General features: G+C 36.5%; 4 protein-coding genes and 1 pseudogene across 5 annotated transcripts; 1 reads left to right on the top strand and 4 right to left on the bottom strand.

The window, feature by feature from the left end:
- Positions 1-1,158: 1,158 nt before the first annotated feature.
- Positions 1,159-5,792, bottom strand: dnajb11 (DnaJ heat shock protein family (Hsp40) member B11). Its single transcript, XM_084123124.1, has 10 exons — positions 5,623-5,792; positions 4,980-5,136; positions 3,883-3,980; positions 3,489-3,621; positions 3,180-3,322; positions 3,013-3,095; positions 2,842-2,899; positions 2,576-2,687; positions 1,990-2,149; positions 1,159-1,871 (listed from the first exon to the last, which is right to left on the bottom strand). The coding sequence occupies exons 1-10, from the start codon at positions 5,694-5,696 to the stop codon at positions 1,807-1,809; spliced, it is 1,083 nt and encodes a 360-aa protein (XP_083979250.1). The 5' UTR covers positions 5,697-5,792; the 3' UTR covers positions 1,159-1,806.
- Positions 5,793-6,225: 433 nt separating this feature from the next.
- rabl3 (RAB, member of RAS oncogene family-like 3) lies at positions 6,226-8,665 on the top strand. Its single transcript, XM_084122751.1, has 8 exons — positions 6,226-6,302; positions 6,590-6,681; positions 6,762-6,891; positions 7,017-7,131; positions 7,311-7,461; positions 7,577-7,648; positions 7,780-7,818; positions 7,998-8,665. Exons 1-8 carry the CDS (start codon positions 6,257-6,259, stop codon positions 8,052-8,054), a joined length of 702 nt encoding a protein of 233 aa, XP_083978877.1. The 5' UTR covers positions 6,226-6,256; the 3' UTR covers positions 8,055-8,665.
- Positions 8,666-12,166: 3,501 nt separating this feature from the next.
- Positions 12,167-13,888, bottom strand: LOC311088675 (granzyme B-like; annotated as a pseudogene). Its single transcript, XR_014609619.1, has 5 exons — positions 13,800-13,888; positions 13,443-13,596; positions 13,120-13,282; positions 12,789-13,042; positions 12,167-12,698 (listed from the first exon to the last, which is right to left on the bottom strand). The product of XR_014609619.1 is annotated as a granzyme B-like (transcript).
- Positions 13,889-16,953: 3,065 nt separating this feature from the next.
- Positions 16,954-17,742, bottom strand: LOC311088017 (granzyme B(G,H)-like). The gene is made up of 3 exons (XM_084121635.1): positions 17,589-17,742; positions 17,250-17,507; positions 16,954-17,166 (listed from the first exon to the last, which is right to left on the bottom strand). Exons 1-3 carry the CDS (start codon positions 17,598-17,600, stop codon positions 17,017-17,019), a joined length of 420 nt encoding a protein of 139 aa, XP_083977761.1. The 5' UTR covers positions 17,601-17,742; the 3' UTR covers positions 16,954-17,016.
- Positions 17,743-19,876: 2,134 nt separating this feature from the next.
- LOC311087865 (uncharacterized protein) lies at positions 19,877-26,313 on the bottom strand. The gene is made up of 10 exons (XM_084121338.1): positions 25,982-26,313; positions 25,578-25,725; positions 25,264-25,414; positions 24,925-25,182; positions 24,696-24,841; positions 21,326-21,378; positions 20,909-21,059; positions 20,592-20,760; positions 20,254-20,514; positions 19,877-20,133 (listed from the first exon to the last, which is right to left on the bottom strand). The coding sequence occupies exons 1-10, from the start codon at positions 26,166-26,168 to the stop codon at positions 19,984-19,986; spliced, it is 1,674 nt and encodes a 557-aa protein (XP_083977464.1). The 5' UTR covers positions 26,169-26,313; the 3' UTR covers positions 19,877-19,983.
- Positions 26,314-26,333: the final 20 nt, after the last annotated feature.

The raw sequence follows: 26,333 nt of genomic DNA on the forward strand, positions 1-26,333 counted from the left end.
TTATTTGAAGAAAATGTCAACTGGTCAAAATAACAAATACGATGCCATGTTTTCAGACGTAGAATAATGCAAAGAAAACACGCTTATATTCATCTTTAAACAACACACTAACTTCGGGAGAGTTCAGAAATCAATATTTGGTGGAATAACCCTGATTTCCAATCACAGCTTTCATCTTGGAATGCTTCTCTTTACCTTCACATTGCCGATGGGTGAAAAGATTAAAGCAGCTCGGCTTTTGTTTGGTGGCTTATGACCTTCCATCTTCCTCTTGATCACAAACAAACAAGAGGTTTTCAGTGGGGCTCAGGTCAGGAGATTGGGCTGGCCATGACATGGTCTTTTTTTTGTAATTTATTACTAAATAAATGTTCTAAAAGACCATATTTGAAATTGGGAGGAAATTTTGTCAGTAGTTTACAGAATAAAACAAAAATGTTAATTTTACTCATATACATACAAATAGAAAATTCCCTTATTTTTCTAGAGCCTTCATTAATTTATAATGCATATTTAACTTGATATGTAAAATAGTTTATATAAAAGTACCAATCCTAAAAACTCAGAGACTAATCCTGGAGATTATTATTTGCTTCCATCTACTGGTCAAGTCAGTTGCTGCCTACCTAACAGACGATGAAATACTGTAAATTTTCACTGTAATCCCTTAATCTTAAGGAAATACAGCTAAGCAAGGTAAAAATGTGAAGCCATAAATAGAAATCTTACATAATAAACATACTGTTTTCATATAAAGTTATTATTTTTTTAATAACTTAAATTGTTTTTAACAATAATTAGAAACTTTTAATTTTCAACTTGAAAATGACAAATTATATTTTCCCCACTTGTGCACAAGTTATCCTAAAATGTTGTTCTGTTTTGTCTGGTGCGGTTCACAAAACTGCAAAGGAAATTGACAAACTAGAAAGAGACCCAGTGGGCTGAACATCTGGAGGGGTTGTGAAAGAAACAAGAAAGTGAGTCTGTCACATAAAAAATTCACAGGAAAGAGCTGAACTGTACAGTTGAAGAGGTCTTCTGTTTGAACTTCAAAACCCAAGTAAATGCCCCAGAGAATACAGACCCACACCCACACACACACCCACACAAGATTTGTAGCTTGATGAACACAAAAACTACACCAACTGCAAGAACCGTGATAAATCTGTTCTTTAAAACAAGCAGACCAAAGACTGAAGAGTCTAAGTTGAGAAAGTTCAATGAACTTACATTCATATAATTGTTTCTTTTTTAAAACACCTGAAGAAAAAGGTCTTGAAGACATACAGTGCTGAGGCAGGTGTTTAAATTGTCCTCTGGTTTGAAGTTTCAGTCCTCTTTCTGTTTTTGTTGTAGGTCTCAGGTCAACTGGCACTAAACATTATGCTGATCCATGAGTGGATGGTGGTTGACAGGTCATAGCAGAAAGTTAGTGTCCAACACTTAAACTGATGGAAAATGTCTTGAACTACTCATCCAAATAGGAAACGGGATATGTAAGGAAAAACAAATAATTTTATATTAGTTTTAAAATTAAAACTAATCTTGGGGGTGGGGGTGGCATGTTTAACCAATTAAAAAAATACATTCCATGAGAAAACAAGGCTTTTAAAAAACTTAAATGAAGGAGAAAATAATAATAAAAAGAAAATAAAAAACATTAACATCAAGCCTTCCTGAGAACAATCACAAAAAAAAACCCATTGCTTGTTCCTCAGTGTGCATTTAAAATGCACGTGTGTGTGTGTGTGTGTGGGGCAGACAAGGACAGGGCAATCAGTCCTGATTTACTTGGCTGGTTTGTCAGTATCCCTGCAGTCCATTATAAATCTTTTGAGATGGTGACTGTTTCAGAAGTTGTCTTATACCTGAAAAAAATATATATTTGTTGAATTTATTAACTCACAAATGCATAAAAACATCCAGAAACACCACAGTAGTCACACAGAAGAGGAAATTTTTTATATTCTCTCGATGTTCTCTCACCATCTTTCTGTTGGTCATCAAGCTGCTCCTTTGGAAAATCTACATCAAAGGTGACTATGAGTGATCCGCGGATATTGTTGTTGTCAAAATTTGGTAGGCCCTCACCCTTCTTCCAAATACGCGCTCCTGGCTTAGTGATTTTATCTCTCACAATGTGCACCTACAAGACCACAAGATGAGTCTCTGTGAGTTTGTGAACAGCCTTATTTTATACAGCAAACACAACGACACATGACAACAGGAGGATATTGGGGATGCACATTATTTTGTGTTCACATTGGTTATCAAATGTTGGATATCCACCTTAATGGTGCATGTCATCAGAATGAGTTGCTGTGCATTAATGCATGTACATGACGTGAAAAAAACTAATGTAACTTTAAATTTGATAATAAAGTAATTTAAACTCAGAATCATATATATATATATATATATATATATATATATATATATATATACACACACATACATATAAAATATGTACAGGCCAAATTTTACATTCTAACATAACCATAAATCAAGAAAAAAAAAAGGAAAGAAAAAAAAGTCAATCTGATGAAAGTAAAATCTGGGAAATTAAACGTGCCTTGTGGCCATCTAAATGAGTGATGTCCATCTCAAAACCGACCAGAGCCTCTACCAGAGAGATGGTGACGTTTGTGTAAAGGTCGTCACCTCTGCGCTCAAACAGAGGATGCCTGGACAAGAACAAATTTAAATGTGATAAACTGAAACACAATTTTAAAATCTCACTCTTTCAAACAGGTACATTCATTGAAAGTATATTAAACATACATTAAGAGTTCAATTAATTGTTCTTATCACAATAATATAATATTACTTTACTCTTACTTCAAAACTTTGATGCGGAATCGCAGATCTCCAGGCTCACCATCAATGTGCGGTTCACCTGTGGTCAGTCAAACAACAGATACACACTTGCTAAATCATGTTGCAGTATCTAGCCAATTCATAAAATTAAGTGTTACTATACTGAGTTATCTGTAGAATTATTTCCTATACCTTCCCCAATGAAAGGGTATTCCATCTCATCTCTCACACCCTGCTCGATCTCCACCTCTAGTGTTCGCTCTTCATTCACAAGCCTGGAAACAATGATACAGCATTTAATAGAAAATCATGAACCGTCTTGGTGAGTCAAAGTGAGAGTGATTATCGGGCAAACTTACTTGATATTGGGGCATTCATCACAGACTACTTCCTGTGTCATCTGGAAGCGACCCGGTCCTAACTGTGTGGTTCTCATTTCCTGCCGGCAGTTGCATTTCCTTTTGCCTGGCGCTTCTTTTGCTACAGGTTTGTTTCGTACCACCTACGTGTTGAAGAAGAGAGGAAACACAGGAAAGACAAGGAAAAGGAAAAGGAGATTACTGTACATTACCATGTGACTATGTACACTGCCAAACAAAAGCCTATAAAAGAACACAGAAGGTCTGAAGGAAATGGAGAGGGATCAAGAAAAAAAGAAAGAAACTCACCTCCACAAAATTCCCTGAATACACCTCTTCTAGGGTTACTTCAAGATCCAGGACGATGTCATTACCCCTGGGAATATCCCGGCCGGCCGGCTGCCTATTTCCACCGAACATAAACCCAAAGTCGCCGAAGAAACTTAAAAAAAAACAAAAAAAAAAACATATGAATATCAGTGCAGTCACAGTGTAGATTGAATGTGCCATTACAGTCACAACATTTTTGTTTCAAACAGACATGCTTCTGAAACTATATAAACAACTATGCATCATACATGAAAATCTCATATTTGACAAATCAAACAATGTTAATGGAAAATGCACAAAAATATCAGTAGTTAACTGTTAAAGAAAATGTTAAGGTAGGTGGGTGCCATCTTAATATTGTAGGCTTGTTTACCTGGAGAATATATCACCATGTGAACTTTGATGGCCTTCCTTTAACCCCTCCTCTCCATATGAATCATACTGTTTCCTTTTCTCCTCATCTGAGAGCACCTGCGTTTAAAAAGCACCATAAGAAAATAGTATTTTTACCCTGGAAAAACATCATTAACTCACTTATAGCCAATGTCAGAAATTAATTTTGCCCCCTGAAGTAGTTGTTCTACCTTTATGAGATTATTTTTATTTAACAGAAGAACATAAAGGACACTTTAGTGTATAAAGCCATGATTAGATATTATGAAATATACAAAATGTTAGATAGCAGATAATTTGCCACCACATTTTAAATAGCTGGGGTGGTTTTGTAGCTTTGTGTTGTTTTTGGCCCAGGCAAGCAACCCTGGATTAATTTCTAATTTCTTTCTTTTAAACATCCTGCTGAAAAAACACCTCAGATGTACAATCATAATCATATTATACTCATCCTTAATTTAATCATCCATAATTCCAAAATTTAATATATAAATATATTTAAGTCTAATTATTACTGTTGCATGTTATATTTAAAATATTTATTTATAAATGAAAAAGTATACTTTTAAAATCCTTTACAATATTATTTATGTTACAATGAAGTCGACCAATGCCTAATTTCCTTTAAACAATAAATAATTTACTGTGTAAAAATTAAACTTTGTAATATTGTAGCCTACAATGTGTACAAGCTACACTAGCAATCCACGTCACAAATCAAATGAATGACAATAAGCAGATATTTCAACCAATCAGAGGCGGCCACACATTTCTTCCAACCAATCAAATCGCTCCATCAGTTCGTTTCTAACAACAACGATAATGCTGGTCATATTCACTGGCATTATACTGACGTTTGGTTCAGAAATAATAAATATGTCTAACGATGCTTTAGTGACACAAAGCATAGCCAGTTCAAATATTTGTATTATAGTCACGCATAATATTTGCATGAAAACTAAGTCACATCAATTTGAATATCTATAACGGAGTAAATCTGTCTTTGTTCAATATATGAAGCGTGGTCAAAACGAATAAAAAGCCCCACGTGAAATGACTTAGCATAAACAGACATACCTCGTAAGCAGCTCCAAGGTCTGCAAATTTGTCTTGGGCATTTGGGTCATCTTGGTTTCTGTCTGGATGAAGCTGCAATGCCAGCTTTCTGTAGGCTTTCTTAATATCTTTAATTGATGCTGATCTACTAACCCCCAAAATTTTGTAGAAATCCCTCCTGAAAATACACATTATTTTAGAACTTTTGAATCATAGGCTACATCAGTTCATACATTCAAATTATTGATGAACATATACAGCTAACTTACATGGATACGGATGTCTATTTATTTAACATGTACATATTGACGAGGAAATCAGACAAGGAACAATAAAAGATATTCAGATATTTCTAAAATGTATATAAACATGTGGCATCGATGACAAGCTGCAGCCTTGTTACAGCAATTATCGGTAGGTACTTAAAAATAAAAATAAATAAAACAATGTCCTATTTTAAAAAAACACTCCGGGCTTTAAATAAACATTAAATTACAATAAATAACGAGGTTATATAAAGTAGTTTATGGCGAGATTCATCAGCATGATGCATGAACAGTGGCGTAGACCAATCACAGTGAAACATGTGTACCAGCCAGAGTAACGTTAGTGAGTTTATAATGCACTGAACCTAAACAATGAAAATAACACGATATTCACTTACCCAGCCAGCACTGTCACTATCAAATATAAAAGCAGAAAACACACACTCGACAGTTTCATTCCTCTAACCGCCATGGGTACTTGTGTTTCTTTCAGAAGTCCAATAAAACACACCGGCTTTCTGTGATGTCTATCAAAAAACCTCTTCCTGCTCTGCCACAAGTCCCGCCTCTTTTTAAAAAGGAAGTTTTATAAAAGTTCTATCGAAAGAAGACTCACTATATTAGACTCATTATATTATATTATATTATATTATATTATATTATATTATATTATATTATATTATATTATATTATATTATATTATATTATGTTGTTATGTTATATTATATTATATTATATTATATTACATGACATTATATTGTATTATATTACATGACATTATATTGTATTATAATATATTATATTAAATATACTATATTGTTTATATTGTATTACATTATATTATAAATTCGGAATATATATACAGAATATACCACAAGAGCTACCACTAAATATAAGATGGAACTTTACTTATTTGAATTTATACTTTACTTAAATACTTATATTTTATTATCACTATTTCGTTCTGCACGCAACTTTTATTTTGTTTTCATAGACGTGCAGAGAGTTTACACAGTGTACTTCCGGAAAGAAATGGCATCTTTGGATAGGGTGAAAGTGTTGGTCTTGGGAGATTCTGGTAATAAATATTATTTAAATAATCTATCGACCTTAATTTCTGTAACCTATAATGTGAATGTAAATTTAAAATGTAAGCGTGTTGTATAATATTCGACTCAAGCTGGAGGTAACGTTATTAGCCTGCCACATTAGCTTGGATTTCTGCAATACTAGTATTATTATTTATTATTATTAGAGAATATCTATCACGAGGAACTTCATCCACTTAGATGTTGTACAGAAATACTTTGTGAGCCTCGATATGTCACTCTCCTCTGATCAGTGTTATTTTATGTCTGTTGACAGGAGTAGGGAAGTCCTCTCTTGTACATTTACTTTGCCAGAATCAAGTTTTGGGGAATCCTTCATGGACTGTAGGCTGCTCAGTGGACGTCAGGGTACAGTGAAAATTATCAGTAATTATTATTAATTAACTGTGACATTATCATAGCAAAACCTGTCTTGATTCTTTGCACAGGTACATGACTACAGAGAAGGCACTCCAGAAGAGAAGACGTACTACACCGAACTCTGGGACGTTGGAGGATCTGTTGGCAGTGCCAGCAGTGTTAAAAGCTCTAGAGCTGTGTTTTACAATTCTGTAAATGGTTAAGTATCAGACTCAAAAATTAAAAGTTGTATTTTCATATGCACAAAAAGAAAAAAAAATGTTGGAACATTTGCAATGACATTTCTTTAAAGCTAAATCACTGTGTTTGTCTTTTTCCTGCAGGCATTATTTTAGTTCATGATCTGACCAACAAGAAATCCTCCCAGAATCTGTACCGCTGGTCACTGGAGGCCCTGAGCAAAGACTCCTCTCCAACTGGCATCATTGTATCAAATGGGTAAGTCAAGGTTAACTTCAGATTCTGTTAGAGTGATTGCATCAAGCATTTCTTCAGCTGAAATACAATGCTTATATTTTGTGGTAAATAAATCAGAATACAGTGAGCGAATATTTGATTATGTCTATAATTGCCTAGATATGCTGAAATAAGTTAATTCTGATGTTTTGCACTTGCAGAGATTATGATAGAGAACAGTTTGCAGAGAACTCAGTTCCTCTCCTGCTAATTGGCACCAAATTTGATCAGATCCCGGAAAACAAGAGGAATGATGTCCTGACCCGCACTGCCTTTCTGTCTGAAGACTTTAATGCGGAAGAGATTAACCTTGTGTGTGCCTTTTAGTGCTGTTATAATGTTTTTACCTAAACTAACATAATATTAAGCCAAAAAAAAAAAACTTGTCCTTTATGCATTCTGAGCTTTTTCCTGCTTTTCTTCTAAGGATTGTACAAATCCACGGTATCTTGCGGCCGGATCATCAAATGCTGTTAAATTGAGCCGCTTTTTTGACAAGGTAGCAACTTTAATTAAACTAAAGTCTGTATTTCCTTTTTGACCCTAATGATTCTCTGTCATTTTGTGAGTAAATGTCTGATATATCTCTGTGCAATGTATTAACATGTATATACGTTGTGTCTCTTTTAGGTAATAGAGAAGAGATACTTCACAAGAGACCCTAGCCAGGTGAGTGTGTGCTTTTCTTTGTTTACATGTGACTTCAATTGTGTAGCCACAAATGAGCATATTTGAAATAATGTTGTTTTGCAGTAGTTTTAGAGAATTACTTATACGATTATAAATCAAATTGTAGATGTAATTAATTTATAATTAGCAACCTATTGTTTTCTCTTTTTTCTCCTTAGATGCAGAGTTTCACAGACAGGAGGCGCTTTAATTTCAAGAGTCTGCACAGTGATTGAGTGTACACATATACTTTAGATTGGTGGGTTTAGTCCTGTTCATAATCTAAATAAGCATAATGAATATTCTTCTGCCATCATGTTCTTCTGCAAAGACCAATTAGTTTGAGGGAATGTTTTTTTGTAAATAAATAACATTAACATCCAGTTTACTCACATGTATCTCATATTCTGAGATTTTCTGTATTTTCATATTTTATGTTCAATAGCAATTTGAAATCAATAATTTGGGAATTTGAGGATAGGAGGACTGAGATAACCTCACAATAATCCTAAATTGGAAATATCCCATTTTTCCCCCTTCTCATGTTTACTCTTTGTACTAATGAGGTGACATGGACCCTTGTTTTCTTTGGTAAAAGGTCTTCTATGTTTATAGTATCATCTAAGGTGAGATGGCAGAGGGTTTTTTTTTTACTAAATGAACCATTTCTACTTAATCTTTAGGATCATCTGAAAGGAATAAAAGAAATCATAGATTTACAGTTTTTATTGTTGATCGTTTTAATTTAAAAATAATAAGCCTTTGCTATATTAGCAAGCTGTTAATACTTTGCATGTACAGAACTCTTTACTTGACACAACATTAAATAAAGATGCATTTGAATAAACTCTTTTCCACTTCTTTATAGGCTATATAGTATATAGCAACCTAGTATTTAATATAGCAACACTGCATTTCCTATATTCTGAGATCAAGTATTAGTATTAGTTAGTACCCCAGCACAGCCAGCAACATAGTCACATTAGCTGGCATTTTTCCATCCCTGTTTGAACAGACAATAATGTAGTTCATGTAATTTTCTTAAATCTTAAACATTTATAGTCTGATTTTTTTTATTAACAAATGTAGAAATATTTCATTTCATGTTATTACCAACCTCAAAATGCTGGTGTAATTCAGTCAACTATCAGATAAGAAAGCATGAATCACATTTTACTTCATGTGATAACCTACAGTATAAACTTGTATCATCTCGAATATTCATCTGTAATATAAATAAATAGATGTTAGACCCCCATTCATTGCCCAAGTGGGATTTGAATGTGTTTTTAAAATAGTTGAATCAGCTTTATCTAAAGTATTTAAGAGTAGTTGGTTGTGAGTGACAGGATACACTTTCAAATAAGACAGAACAACATGTAAAAAATACATTTCCTTAGAGACGGTGGTAGACATATTAACACCTAACTCAAACACACCTAACCTCACCACACACTTCAGAGGGGCTTCTTAGGGGGACTTTTCATGCTACTCAGAGCAAAGAGGCATGCAATCACAAGAGCAACAACTGGTTTTAGCAGGAACAGACTAATTTAAAAAGTATGAAACAATCACACACTTGCACACTAAACCCCACACAGTTAAAGTAATTATAAATTAAATACATTTATTTTATATAGCGCCGTTAAAAGTTACTTTCTCATGGCACTTTATATGAAAGCTTTACAAAAAGTCAAACACAACAATAAAAAAACATTACACTGTAAATATAATAAAAGGCAGATAACCAAAAACAACACAATAGAAAAACAAATCAAGTATATATCTAAAATAATTTTAAGACAAGTTTTAAAAATATGTAATGATTTTGCTTCCCTGATGTTAGGGTTCTCAGGGGTGGATGAAGGAGATGAACACGGAGATCTATTACGAGGTTTTAATTCTCAATAAGCAGACACAAACAAAACCAGGGAGCGTGTGCTCAGATACAGATATCCTAACGTAACATTGACCGACACTGAACAAGGCAAAACTCAGGGCTTAAATACAAGGGAGAACAGATCAAGGAAACAAGAAACAGCTGACAAGACTAACGAGAAACCAGGTGATACAAATGAACTGAGGGTAACCATGGAAACCAAGGAGTGGCGGGAAAACAGAACAAAGGAAAACATATGATCAAAAAACACAGAAGACAGGGGAAAACAGATCACAGAAAACTAAAAACACTAAAACAGAAATCAAAACTACAACAGTACTCCCCCCTCCCGGTAGGCGCGTCCTCGCGCCGTAGAAAGACAAAATGGGTGGGAGGGTGGGCGCCCTGGAGGCTGACGGGGGAGACACGGCAGGAAGCCTCCAGGGCGGAGCAGACTGAGGGCGTGGACACGGCGGAGCAGACTGAGGGCGTGGCCACGGCGGAGACGACCCCTCGGGCGACCATGGCGGTGCGGACCCCTCGGGCGACCATGGCGGTGCAGACCCTTTGGACGGCCATGGCGGAGAAGTCCCTTCGGGTGGCCATGGCGGTGAAGACCCTTCGAGTGGCCACGGCGGTGAAGACCCTTCGGGTGGCCACGGCAGTGAAGACCCTTCGGGTGGCCGTGGCCCCTCAAGTGGCCAGGACGGAGGCCTGTAGCCTGTAGCCCCCCCCCCAAAAAAAAATACTTGGGGAAAGTCCCGGGTCTCAGAGAGGGCTCGGTGCTGGGCAGCGATGAGGGCTCGGTGCTGGGCAGATCCAGCGGTGAGGGCTTAATGCTGGACGGGACCAGCGGTGAAGAGGACTCTGTGCTAGACGGGACCAGCGGTGAAGAAGGTTCTGTGCTGGACGGGACCAGCGGTGAAGAAGGTTCTGTGCTGGACGGGACCAGTGGTGAAGAAGGTTCTGTGCTGGACGGGACTAGCGGTGAAGAAGGTTCTGTGCTGGACGGGACCAGCGGTGAAGGCTCTGTGCTGGACGGGACCAGTGGTGAAGGCTCTGTGCTGGACGGGACCAGCGGTGAAGAGGGCTATGAGCTGGGCGGAACCAGCGGCGAAGAGGACTGTGAGCTGGGCGGAACCAGCGGCGAAGAGGACTGTGAGCTGGGCGGATCCAGCGGTGAAGAGGGCTCTGAGCTGGATGGGACCAGCGGCGAAGAGGGCTCTGAGCTGGATGGGACCAGCTGTGAAGAGGGCTTCGAGCTGGACAGAACCAGCGGCGAAGGGAGCTTCAAGCCAGGTGGAACCAGCGAGAAGAACCTCTCTGCAGGCGTGATGTTCTCAGTCTAGCTCGACGGCGGGCACGGCGCATACTGCTTTGGTCTCGGCAGCTCTGACGTGACGTGCGGGCTCAGCTGCACTGGCGTGAAGTGCGGGCTTGGCTGGACCAGCGTGAAGTGCAGGCACGGCTGGACCGGCGTGAAGTGCAGGCTCGGCTGGACCGGCGTAAAGTGCAGACTCGACTGGACCAACGTGAAGTGCAGGCTTGGCTGGACTGGTGTATTCAATGGCTTTTCTGACTGACATGAAGGCTGGGTCGAACATCTTCAAAGCCAGGTCTGCACTTTGACACCAGCTTATGAGCTCTGGGGACGAAGAACCCCGCAATAAATCTCCCCATCCTCTTTCTTCTTTTTGGGTCGGTCAATCTGTTAGGGTTCTCAGGGGTGGATGAAGAAGGAGATGAACACGAAGGAGATCTATTACGAGGTTTTAATTCTCAATAAGCAGACACAAACAAAACCAGGGAGCGTGTGCTCAGATACAGATATCCTAACATAACAACATTGACCAACACTGAACAAGGCAAAACTCAGGGCTTAAATACAAGGGAGAACAGATCAAGGAAACAAGAAACAGCTGACAAGACTAACGAGAAACCAGGTGATACAAATGAACTAATGAGGGTAACCATGGAAACCAAGGAGTGGCGGGAAAACAGAACAAAGGAAAACATATGATCAAAAAACACAGAAGACAGGGGAAAACAGATCACAGAAAACTAAAAACACTAAAACAGAAATCAAAACTACAACACCTGATGTCAGCTGGGAGAGAAATCCACAGTTTTGGAGCATATGATAATAAGTCATTGACAACTTTAACCAAGGCTGTTTCAGAGCTATGCATTTTCCTAAACCCAGATAGAAGGGGCTCGAACAAATTATTAACCATTAAATGATTGTGCAATTGAGACGCAACACCCTCTGGACGAAAGTTGCAAAAATTGTTTAAATCAGTTTTGCTTTTTTAATACAGTATGACAGCAGTTTTAAGTGCTGCTGGCACAACCAGTAGACAAGGAGTCATATTATAGTTAGAACAGCAGGGCACATATATCCGAGACAAGATTTAAATAAATTAAAAGGCAAGTACATCATTTTTTATTGTATTTTTTATTAAGTGAAAGCAATGTATTTTATTCTGTTCTGCCCATTTAAAAGCACTTTAAGCAAAAGCTGTAAAAGTGTGAAGTACACAATACTGCAATCAGGCTACTTTTCATTATTGAACTGACTGTCTTAGATAACAATATATTTAAATTATAACTAACTATTACTGATGAATGAATGTTTGTTCTGTTTATCCCACTAAAATAAGCTTCTCGTTGTCATCTCCTACATCTGGTGATCTTAACGGATGACTTAATGAATATTGCAGTTTATTTTAAGGGGTTTTATATGGTCAAAGAATAAATACTTCACATCAGAAATCAAGTGTTATCACCTTATTAATAATCTCAAATTGGCTGAACATATGGGGTTTTGACAGTTGCAGCAGAAACAGGTAATTAGCAGACAGAGATATGCAGACTTTTTAACCAAGTAGGAGATTTTTACATAAGCTTGAGGATATGTTTTATTTACACAGTTACCATTATAGGTATATGAAGCGATTCCTTGTGGTTTGTTTTTGCAGATAAGAGGACTTCCTGAATCACCCTAATGAAGAAGAAGGACAGAGGAAAAACATATATAATATAATATAATATAATATAATATAATATAAAACATAATATAATAATATAATACCTGACAAAAACCATGTTTCCCATCTGAAACACTACAGATCATTCTCTCAGAGTTGAAGTATTGCTGCCAGATTTCTTCACATTTTGAGTTCTCCTGCAGTGTAAGAGTGACTTCCCGCAACACATTTGATCCCTCTATTACTTTTGGGTTTGTAGACCCCCAACCAGCAATTGAGCATTTAACATTAGCTGATGTTTTTCCCTTTTTCTTAGGAAGAGTTTTTCCCTTTTTCCCTTTTTTCTTTTTTTCTTCAGCTACAAATAACAGAAAATAATTTAAAGAGTGCAAGCAAAGCGCATAATATAGAGTCACAGAGTGAAGATGAAAATACCTTTAGTAACATGATATCATAGCTGTAGTTAATCTCATTATCAGGTTGAAACCTAGGATGTCGGATGCATTTTAACACTTTGATTCTCTGCTGGCTCTTCTCGTCCTGCTTGATGTTGTGAGCTCCCAGAACAACCTCAACGTGGCCCTGTCCACAGAGGGCACTGCAAGGGAACACATTAAAAACTGTGTAAGCCTTGAAGCACTTGAATAACTAAAACACAGAATTACAGATAGATGAGACAGATAGATAAGCTAAGTCTTGAGGCTATAACCTTTTGAAAAGCATCATAAATAATCCTTCACACACATCCTGGGACATACTCATTCAAACAGTGGGCCGCTGTCAGTACATAATCCTCTTTGATCAGCATCCCTCCACATGTGTGATGTTTATTTTTAAGCTGAACAGATGCCATGTATGGTCTGGAATGAGGTTTAGCCTCTTTTCCACCAATAATACCACTCTCCATCCCACCTGTGACAAAAACAGAAGTAACACACCATTACCAGACGATTTAAGGAGGTATTGAATATACATATACTTTTTACAATTTGCATTCTAAGGATATTATTGTTTTTTCATTTAAATTATATTCAAGGTTAGAAATGTTGGAGAAATGCTCTTGTAAAAGGATGCACAATGTGAATTCAGGAAGAAAGGAATGAATAATATCTTACCAGCCACAGAGATACCAAGAAGAAGAAGAACAGCGTATAGAACCATGGTACAACTGCAACAGCCTGTGTTAAAGCATTAGTGTGCATATGCTATCAATAATATACTCAGACCCACTAGCCTCACTAGTTATATCTCCTCCCCCTCTTACCTCAAACCACAAAATGTGTGTACAAAATAGCAACTCAGGAATCATTACCAAATTTGAGTTACAGAGTAATAAAATACTCTACTCAATTAAGTGTACTGTTATTAGAAATGAAATACAATAAAAAGTACCTTAATTCCAAATCTCATGTTTGTTCAGATTATTTGTTGGTTTATTATAGTGTTGGTGTAACTTTATAGTGATCCCACACTGACTGACTGTGTACATAGTATTTTTATTCATAGTCAATGACTGGACGTTGGTTGTGGCAAGCATAAAATATCAATGTGTGACATCAAAAAGTTTTTGGCTGAAAAACAAACAATCAAACAAAACAGGTCGAAAAGAACCCTCTTTTTAATAGAGAACATGTTTATAACATACAAAAAGTGGGTTATTTCTAATTATAAATCCTATTTTGAAGGTTGTTGCTGGCCTTCTAATGGCATTTGTACTTCACATCAATTTTATGGACATTTTAATTTCATAACATCTTATAAAATATATAATGGTGCCTATAGTATAGTCTCTGGCCTAAAAAACTTAGATAGGCTCTAGCACTATGACCCTAGAACAGGGATGGGCAAACTCGGTCCTGGGGGGCCACAGCTCTGCAGAGTTTAGCTCCAACCCTGATAAACTCTCCTGTCTGTAGCTTTCTAGTAATCCTGAAGACATTAATTAGCTGGTTCAGGTGTGTTTGATTAGGGTCCCAGATAGATAGCAACCATCAAAACAATGTCAATGTGTCAATGTTAACTGTATTGAATCAACATCTCTTTTGTTCCAGCAATTAATGTTGATATATATATATATTTTTTTTTCATACATAAATCAATGGTAATGATATTGAATCAATGTTACAATGTGATGTTCCTTGCCACAGATCCTACGGTGGCCGAGAGAGCTCAACGCGCTGCAACTGAAGAAAACACATGCAAATAGAAAAACACCTGCAAATTAAGAAAACATCTTCATCTGTTTCACAACACGTGTGCTCCAAATACTCACAACACAACCAAATACAGAAACGCGCTGCAAATAGAACAGAACACAACGGAAATGTTTCCGGGGAACTCAATAAGTGACGGACCCGGCTAGGACGTGCTTACAGCTGTCTACTTTTATTATTATTTCATTTTTTTTTTTTGCAAAACATACAGAGATGACACGTTTATGACATACAACTTTGTATACAATATACAAAATGTATTTACAATATGTTCAATGTCATAAGAATACTAAAAAGAACAATGAGCTGAAGACTAAAATAAATAAATAAATAAATAAATAAAAAAAGATAGAGAAAAAGAACATGAGGGAAAGACATTAATCTATACATCAGTTACATTGTACACATTTTGTCATGTTATGTTAAAATAAGTTTCATAAGAAATGTTAGAATGCAGCTAGGGTCCAAATATGAGACAGCAAGTTTTAAAGTTGAGACACTCACACACAGATATAACGCATATTTTAAAAACTTTGTAGTATAAAATGTATATTTATTTGCAACAGTTATGTTAACAGCAATAATACTATATTTCTGGTAAGAACTGCTATTCAGCTGATGGACACGCGCTGCGTTGTCATGGGAACATCCCAGGTGAAAATAATGAGGAAATTACGTTGTCTTTCGTTGCTCCCTTCATCAACATAATGGCACACAAGTGCCCCGCTCCCTCCAAAGTGCCCAATTCAAGGGCTCTGCCGTCTGCCCTTTTAAGAGAGTAGGGCATAGGTAAAGCTCACGAGCAATAAGCACGTCCCAGCCGTCCGTCCGTCACTTATTGGGTTCCCCGGAAACATTTCCGTTGTGTTCTGTCCTATTTGCAGCGCGTTTCTGTATTTGTTTGTGTTGTGAACTTTTGCAGCGCGTTTCTGTATTTGGTTGTGTTGTGAGTATTTGGAGCACACATGTGTTGTGAAACTGATGAAGATGTTTTCTTAATTTGCGGGTGTTTTTTCTATTTGCATGTGTTTTCTTCAGTTGCAGCGCGTTGAGCTCTCTCGGCCACCGTACAGATCAGACATTCTGAATTTTAATTTTTAAAATACATTAAAGGAAAAATATTTTCAGATACACATCCAGACATCAAGAATCAGCATATGAATCTCAACAATGGTGACATGCTTCAACAACAAATTATGTTTTGGTAAACACTGTTACAAAGATCAGAAACTTGCATAAAATCCAAGAGTCAAACTATCCAACTAAAGCAAACACTGATCACAACAATGGTGACCAAACATTTTAAAACATCAACTACTAAACCTCTGTTAATTCTCTCTCTCTCTCTCAAAAAAAAAAACCTTCTGCTAAGATCTTGAGAGATTTATTGTCTTCTTTTATTTGCACTTGATTTCAGGCTGTGTGGCTTTAAGTCAGTTGTAATTGTTGTGTTTCATTTTCTGAGAGTGCAAGCATGATGTTGAACCAACATCACATTGTAACATTGACTCAACGCCATCACCATTGATTTATGGATGAAATTTAAAAGAAAATTCAACATTAATTGCTAGAGCAAAAGTGATGTTGATTCAATACAGTTAACATTGACACATTAACATTATTTTGATGCTTGCTGTCTATCTGGGACCCTAATCAAACACACCTGAACCAGCTAATCAATGTCTTCAGGATTAGAAAGCTACAGACAGGAGAGTTTATCAGAGTTGGAGCTAAACTCTGCAGAGCTGTGGCCCCCCAGGACCGAGTTTGCCCATCCCTGCCCTAGAAGGACCAAGCAATGAATGTATAGTATAGCAATCTATATCTTTCAACATAAACAATGAACAATGTTCTGTAGCTTCATTTGAACCAAAGTTCTACAGCTGATTTGATCTGCCTGATAAGATTATTTTTACTTTATTCATACAGTATGCAAGCTACTGTATATCACAGAGTATATTAGTGGACCCACATCCTCCCTGAAAACAACCAAGGAGGCAATACAGACAAATAAAGTTATATATATTTTTTTTTTTTGTTTATTTTTTTATGAAGTTCAAAAATAAAACAAAACTGGAAATGGCAGCAGGGAGTAGCCAAAAATTCGATGCTGTTTCAATCACTTAATGTTCCTCCTAATCCACGGAAGGAAGGCAGATATTTTCATGTAGACCTCAGGATACTTCTTGGATATACAGTTACCACGATATGTGTATGCAGCCATCCCTTGAAGTTTAGAGTCACAAAAAAGAGGACTGCCAGAATCACCCTAGAAAGAAACAGATGAAAGGCTTAAATGTATTCTGCCACTATGTGAATTTTTTGTTAATCATCTAAGTGACTTTTCAGTACCTGACAGAAAGCCCTTTTCCCATCGGAGATACTACAGATCATTTTCTCAGAGTTGAAATAGTCCTTCCACTTGTTTTTACATTCAAAGCTGAACTGCAATTTGAGGCTGACTTCCCGCAGAACCCTTGATGCTTCTCCTCTGGGTTTTTCCATACCCCAGCCAGCAATGGAGCATTCCACATGGGCGGGAACATCTTCAATGTTCTTAGGTAGATCGATAACATCCACAAACTTATTCCGCACAGCTTTGGCCTTCAACTGTAACATATCAATCAGTGAATACCAGAATACAAAAATAGCACAATCTGAGCACAAGCACAATCTGAGCAGCATGAATACCTTTAGTAACATAATATCATAGGTGAAGTTATTTTTTATATAATTGTGATGTTGGATGTGCTTCCCTATTTGGAATATCTGCTGGCTCTTCTCGTTCTGTCTGATATTGTGAGCTCCCAGAACAACTTCTAAGTAGTAGGGGTTTTCAATACTGTGAAAATATTTCACAGACAGGAGGCGCTTTAATTTCAAGAGTCTGCACAGTGATTGAGTGTACACATATACTTTAGATTGGTGGGTTTAGTCCCATAATCTGAATAAGCATATGAATATTCTTCTGCCATCATATTCTTCTGCAAAGACCAATTAGTTTGAGGGAATGTTTTTTTGCCAAAAAAATAAATAAATAAAAAGGAAATAGATTTACAGTTTTTATTGTTGATCTTTGTAATTTAAAAATAATAAGCCTTTGCTATATTAGCAAGCTGTCAATACTGTACATGTACAGAACTCTTTATTTGAGACAACATTAAATAATGCATTTGAATAAACTCTGTTAGTGTCCTCTTTTTCACTTCTTTATAGGCTATATAGTATATAGCAACCTAGTATTTTTATATAATATATAGCAAAACTGCATGTCCTATATTCTGAGATCAAGTATCGATGCCTCATGATTCTACATTCTGAAGTGAACAGCAGTTTGAGAGTGACTTCCTGCAGCACCCTTGATGAACTTCGTGGTTAGTTAGTACCCCAGCACAGCCAGCAACATAGTCACATTAGCTGGCATTTTTCCATCCCTGTTTGAACAGACAATAATGTAGTTCATGTAATTTTCTTAAATCTTAAACATTTATAGTCAGATTTTTTTTTTTTTTATTAACAAATGTAGAAATATTTCATTTCATGTTATTACCAACCTCAAAATGCTTTGGTGTAATTCAGTCAACTATCAGGTAAGAAAGCATGAATCACATTTTACTTCATGTGATAACCTACAGTATAAACTTGTATCATCTCAGATATTCATCTGTAATATAAATAAATAGATGTTAGACCCCCATTCATTGCCCAAGTGGGATTTGAACGTGTTTTTAAAATAGTTGAATCAGCTTTATCTAAAGTATTTAAGAGTAGTTGGTTGTGAGTGACAGGATACACTTTCAAATAAGACAGAACAACATGTAAAAAATACATTTCCTGAGAGACGGTAGTAGATATATTAACACCTAACTAGAATATTCGAAACTCTGGCTCAAACACACCTCCTAACCTCACCACACACTTCAGAGGGGCTTCATAGGGGGACTTTTCATGCTACTCAGAGCAAAGAGGCATGCAATCACAAGAGCAACAACTGGTTTTAGCAGGAACAGACTAATTTAAAAAGTATGAAACAATCACACACTTGCACACTAAACCCCACACAGTTAAAGTAATTATAAATGAAATAATAATACATTTATTTTATATAGCGCCTTTAAAAGTTACTTTCTCATGGCACTTTATATGAAAGCTTTACAAAAAGTCAAACACAACAATAAAATAACATTACACTGTAAATATAATAAAAGGCAGATAACCAAAAACAACACAATAGAAAATCAAATCAAGTATTTCTAAAATAATTTTTTAAGACAAGTTTTAAAAATATGTAATGATTTTGCTTCCCTGATGTCAGCTGGGAGAGAAATCCACAGTTTTGGAGCATATGATAATAAGTCATTGACAACTTTAACCAAGGCTGTTTCAGAGCTATGCATTTTCCTAAACCCAGATGGGGCTCGAACAAATTATTAACCATTAAATGATTGTGCAATTGAGACGTAACAACACCCTCTGGACGAAAGTTGCAAAAATTGTTTAAATCAGTTTTGCTTTTTTAATACAGTATGACAGCAGTTTTAAGTGCTGCTGGCACAACCAGTAGACAAGGAGTCATATTATAGTTAGAACAGCAGGGCACAAATAACCGAGACAAGATTTAAATAAATTAAAAGGCAAGTACATCATTTTTTATTTTATTTTTTTATTAAGTGAAAGCAATGTATTTTATTCTGTTCTGCCCATTTAAAAGCACTTTAAGCAAAAGCTGTAAAAGTGTGAAGTACACAATACTGCAATCAGGCTACTTTTCATTGTTGAACTGACTGTCTTTATAGATAACAATATTTAAATTATAACTAACTATTATTGATGAATGAATGTTTGTTCTGTTTATCCCACTAAAATAAGCTTCTCTTTGTCATCTCCTACATCTGGTGATCTAAACGGATGACTTAATGAATATTGCAGTTTATTTTAAGGGGTTTTATGGTCAATGAATAAATACTTCACATCAGAAATCAAGTGTTATTACCTGTTTATTAATAATCTCAAACTGGCTAAACATATGGGGTTTTGACAGTTGCAGCAGAAACGGGTAATTAGCAGACAGAGATATGCAGACTTTTTAACCAATCTTCTTTTTAATCCAGGGGAGGAAGTAGGAGATTTTTACATAAGCTTGAGGATATGTTTTATTTACACAGTTACCATTATAGGTATATGAAGCAAGTCCTTGTGGTTTGGTATTGCAGATAAGAGGACTTCCTGAATCACCCTATGAAGAAGGACAAAAACAGGAGGAAAAACATTAATATAATATAATATAATATAATATAATATAATATAATATAATATAATATAATATAATATAATATAATATAATATAATATAATACCAGACAAAAACCATGTTTCCCATCTGAAACACTACAGATCATTCTCTCAGAGTTGAAGTATTGCTGCCAGATTTCTTCACATTTTGAGTTCTCCTGCAGTTTAAGAGTGACTTCCCGCAACACATTTGATCCCTCTATTACTTTTGGGTTTGTAGACCCCCAACCAGCAATTGAGCATTTAACATTAGCTGATGTTTTTCCATTTTTCTTAGGAAGAGGCATAACTTTCACATATTTATTCAGCTTGGCTTTGTTCTTCAGCTAGAAATAACAGAAAATAATTTAAAGAGAGCAAGCAAAGCGCATAATATAGAGTCACAGAGTGAAGATGAAAATACCTTTAGTAACATGATATCATAGCTGTAGTTAATCTCATTATCAGGTTGAAACTTAGGATGTCGGATGTATTTTATCACTGGGATTCTCTGCTGGCTTGTCTCGTTCTGCTTGATGTTGTGAGCTCCCAGAACAACCTCAAAGTGGTCCCGACTAGAGAAGGCACTGCGACTGCAGGAAAAATGTAAAAACAGTGTATACCTTGAAGCATTTAAATCACTAAAACACAAAATTACAGATAGATAAACTAAAAAGTCTTTAGGCTATAACTTTTTGAAAAGCATCATAAATAATCCTTCACATGCGTCCTAGCACATACTTCAAACAGTGGGCCGCTGTCAGTACATAATCCTCTTTGATCAGCATCCCTCCACATGTGTGATGTTTCTTTTCAAGCTGAATAGATGCCATGTATGGTCTGGAATGAAGTTTAGCCTCTTTTCCACCAATAATACCACTCTCCATCCCACCTGTGACAAAAACAGAAGTAACACACCATAGTCACAGAGTGAAGATGAAAATACCTTTAGTAACATGATATCATAGCTGACTATTAAAGGAGGTATTGAATGTACATACTTTTTACAATTTGCATTTTAAGTATATTATATTATTTTCATTTATATTTAAAATTTATTTGAATATATTTTTATTTTCATTTATATTTTTCAAAACTGAGTTTTCAGATGTTATGCTCTTGTAAAAGGATGCACAATGTGAATTCAGGAAGTCTTACCAGCCACAGAGATACCAAGGAGAAGAAGAAAAGCGTATAGAACCATGGTGCAACTGCAACGGCCTGTGTTAAAGCATTAGTGTGCATATGCTATCAATAATATACTCAGACCCACTAGCCTCACTAGTTATATCTCCTCCCCCTCTTACCTCAAACCACAAAATGTGTGTACAAAATAGCAAGCAACCATAACTCAGGAATCATTACCACATTTGAGTTACAGAGTAATAAAATACTCTACTCAATTAAGTGTACTGTTATTAGAAATGAAATACAATAAAAAGTACCTTGATTCCAAATGTCATTTTTGTTCAAATTATTTGTTGGTTTATTATAGTGTTGGTGTAACTTTATAGTGATCCCACACTGACTGACTGTGTACATAGTATTTTTATTCATAGTCAATGACTGGACGTTGGTTGTGGCAAGCATAAAATATCAATGTGTGACATCAAAAAGTTTTTGGCTGAAAAACAAACAATCAAACAAAACAGGTCGAAAAGAACCCTCTTTTTAATAGAGAACATGTTTATAACATACAAAAAGTGGGTTATTTCTAATTATAAATCCTATTTTGAAGGTTGTTGCTGGCCTTCTAATGGCATTTGTACTTCACATCAATTTTATGGACATTTTAATTTCATAAAATCTTATAAAATATATAATGGTGCTTATAGTATAGTCTCTGGCCTAGGCTCCAGCACTATAACCCTAGAAGGACCAATCAATGAATGTATAATGTCTTTCAACATCAACAATGAACAATGTTCTGTAGCTTCATATGAACCAAATTTCTACAGCTGATTTTATCTGCTCGATAAGATTATTTTTACTTTATTCATACAGTATGCAAGCAGAGGTGGACAGTAACAAAGTACATTTACTTGAGTACTGTACTTAAGTACACATTTTGAGTATCTGTACTAAAGGCAATTTGACCAAAATCAAAAATATGGTCAATCTTAAAAGTGGCGTTTCCATCCTAATTATGCTTTTAAACGAAACTTTGCCTCGGGTAGATTAACAAAAAGACCCTATGCATTTTGGCGACAGTTATCCTTGAACATCAATCTGACGTTGGATTCTGACATCAGCCTGATTTTCATTTTCAAGCTGGGTTTGGTCTTCTAAATGCAAATTTTGTCATTGTTTTGGAACACACTAGCTTATAGATAAACGGCAAGGCTAAGATATATTCATACTAAAAGCCAAAAAACTTTAAATAGGGCACTATTTGAGGGAACAGCCATTTGGGTGTCCGAAACCATTGTGGACATTATTGAGTGCACTTCACATTCAATCCAACAACTGTGTTCTAGAAATAAATTTGATATTGATTTGAGGGTAGGCAGGCATAGATTCAGAGACATAAGGTACTGTAAGTATTACACACAACAATGCAACAACAATAAAACAATGCATTGACATTTACTTTAGATACTTAAGTACTTTTAAAAACGAGTACTTCTGTACTTTTACTTAAAGAGCAACTTGCAGGTAAAAAAAAAATCTAAATGAATATATAACCGTGTATGAAAATACCATATGAAAAGATAATGCAGGATTTAAAATGTTTTAAAACGACATAATGACACCAATTTAGTAGATAAAGTGAGCGTTTCTTTGACTGCTCGTACAAACCGCTTTTTTTTCAACATCGCGTCATTTTACGTCACACGAGGGAGACGTGTGCTGTGCTCTGCCGCAGCTCAGTGCAGAGTGGGTTGGTATTCAGTAAGAGCGGTCGTGAGACAGTGTGTTTTCAGTAGTTTTTGTATTTCAATTTATCATCGTCATGGTAAATTTATGTGTTTGTGGAGCTTGCAAAAACTCCAGCCTGACAGGACATCGAGTCCACCGGTTTCCTAACAGGAAAAAGGACGGTGCTATCTTTCGTGCCTGGGTGCGGGTTGTGCAGGTGAAGAGACGGGATTTCTCTTCCGCGTCGGCTTCGGAAAACGCGGTCGTGTGTAGCGTTCACTTCAGATCGGAGGATTATCGTCCCGGCGATATGAAGGAGTTCAACATGGGATACCGAAGTAAGAACCGGGTGAGACTCAGAGCTAGTGCGGTTCCTTCAGTGCACGCATCTTCGGGTTCTCCCGCTGGATGTAGGCGCGAGCACAACATCAACTGGCAAACGCAATGTAAGCGGAACGAAACTGAGCTAACAGTTACTCGTTATTGTGTTTGTGTGGACCGTTTATCAGTTTGGACCAGTGCAGCGCGAGCCTGATCAAGCAACACTGTAGCCTAACTGCGAGATCCAGTAAATAAAGAATTCGCCACTGAAGTAATAACATCGCTGCGAGATCTAGTGAGAAATATTCACATTTCTCCGTTATTAACGGATCAAACAGCGCTGACGTGAAAACCAGGAATAAACATTGTGCAATGAATGAACGAACTATCCAGTGTCCATAGATCAGCAACATTCACCATGGCTTTACTGTAGTAACACTAACTGCAACCATGGAAAGTTTGGCATTTTCCACTAAGGCCCAGTATGCATCCACCTCCCTGCAACACTGACTTTCCTCAGCTGTAAACATTGCCTCGCATTTCCCACACAAGCACCTATGGAACAAAAAATGTATCAGGAATAAATATCTCTCTGTCTCTCCATGAGAAACTGCTAAGTTATATCACGTAACGTTAGTCTGGGCGGATATTAATGAGCATGACAAACGCCTGATCAAAGCTTAGTTTCTGTTATTGTAAGTTCCAATATGTTCTGTCTAACATTAATCCTGGCCTGTCCCTGCTCTCTTGGCAGCCTAGCAGGCTCATAATTGTATGGCTGTGGTCCGTAAACAATTTCCTCAGCGTCCGAAATGTCATTGCAATCCATATTTCCCTGTTGTTTGAATCGACCGCTCTCCCTCGTGCTACGTCACGACTCTCGCCCGTCACGCCCATTTTCAGATGCGGAAGTAAAATTTTCTCACAAAAACGACTCCAGAAGCCACTGTAGCATATTTATAATTTTTTTTTAAAGAAAATCTAGTTCCTACATTATTTTTCTATACATTGACTTGTTGGGTCTTCTAACCTGCAAGTTGCTCTTTAAGTAAAAATCGGTCTTTACAACTTTTACTTGTAACCGAGTAATATTTGACTAGTAGTATCTGTACTTTCACTCAAGTAAGGAAGTTGTGTACTTCTGTATGCAAGCTACTGTATATCACAGAGTATCTTAGTGGACCCAGATCCTCCCTGAAAACAACCAAGGAGGCAATACAGACAAATAAAGTTTGTTTATTAGTATATATATGTATTATTATAAAAAAAATTTTATGAAGTTCAAAAATAAAACAAAACTGGAAATGGCAGCAGGGAGTAGCCAAAAATTCGATGCTGTTTCAATCACTTAATGTTCCTCCTAATCCACGGAAGGAAGGCAGATATTTTCATGTAGACCTCAGGATACTTCTTGGATATACAGTTACCATTATATGTGTATGCAGCCATCCCTTGAAGTTTAGAGTCACAAAAAAGAGGACTGCCAGAATCACCCTAGAAAGAAACAGATGAAAGGCTTAAATGTATTCTGCCACTATGTGAATTTTTTGTTAATCATCTAAGTGACTTTTCAGTACCTGACAGAAAGCCCTTTTCCCATCGGAGATACTACAGATCATTTTCTCAGAGTTGAAATAGTCCTTCCACTTGTTTTTACATTCAAAGCTGAACTGCAATTTGAGGCTGACTTCCCGCAGAACCCTTGATGCTTCTCCTCTGGGTTTTTCCATACCCCAGCCAGCAATGGAGCATTCCACACGGGCGGGAACATCTTCAATGTTCTTAGGTAGATCGATAACATCCACAAACTTATTCCGCACAGCTTTGGTCTTCAACTGTAACATATCAATCAGTGAATACCAGAATACAAAAATAGCACAATCTGAGCACAAGCACAATCTGAGCAGCATGAATACCTTTAGTAACATAATATCATAGGTGAAGTTATTTTTTATATAATTGTGATGTTGGATGTGCTTCTCTATTTGGAATATCTGCTGGCTCTTCTCGTTCTGGCTGATATTGTGAGCTCCCAGAACAACTTCTAAGTAGTAGGGGTTTTCAACACTGTGAAAATATTTAATGGCGAGGTTATTTTTTCATGTCAGAACATCGTTACAAACAAAATAAAGGCTAAAATACCTAACTTTTTAAAATCAGTTTAATAATCAACTGTTTTTGAATACTACATATTAACCAGTTTATTAAGGATATATGGATGCATACTTACTCCAAACAGTGGGCTGATGTCAGCACATAATCATCCTTAATCAGCATCCCTCCACACACATGTTCTCTTTTATACTGGAGAGATGCCATGTATGGTCTGGAATGAGGTTTAACCTGTCTGCCTCCTACGATACCACTCTCTAACCCTCCTGTGATAGAGCATATCATGGGAACTAGAGTTTACTTAAACTTAGTTTAACTTGAAAATATGACAAAAAAAAACAGAAGAAAAATGGTTATGAGCTTATTATTATTTATGTATTTCTCCTATATCACAATGATTTAAACTGTTTGAAAGCCATTGGTACAAAAATGTGGATATGTACATAAGTCTAAAAAACCAAATGGAATCTCATTAAAATATTCCAACCCAAAACAATCTACTTGAAGAGGTGAATGTCTTACCGGACAGAGAGAGGACAGAAAGCAGGAGACAGACGCTGAGCAGCATGATGTGTAAATGTGCTGATACAGGAATGGAATATGAAAGGCGTTTGACTCTCAGTGTTGCCTTTATACTGTCTGACCTATATTCTCTGTTGCATATTAAAGTATACAACGGAAAGGTGTAGGGGAAAGTTCTGACACACATAGGCTATATTAATGGCACAGTGAGTTCTCAGGTAAAAAAGTACCGTGAACTACACTTAAAGGGGCAGTTCACTGAAGGTTCATTTTGTTTCATTCATTGGTTCATAAATGATGACATTTATTCACCCTCATGTTGTTCCTAACCTGTATTACTTTACTTTCTTCT

Source organism: Abramis brama (genome assembly GCF_963993115.1).
Source record: "Abramis brama genome assembly, chromosome: 8".
Classification (NCBI taxonomy): domain Eukaryota; kingdom Metazoa; phylum Chordata; class Actinopteri; order Cypriniformes; family Leuciscidae; genus Abramis; species Abramis brama.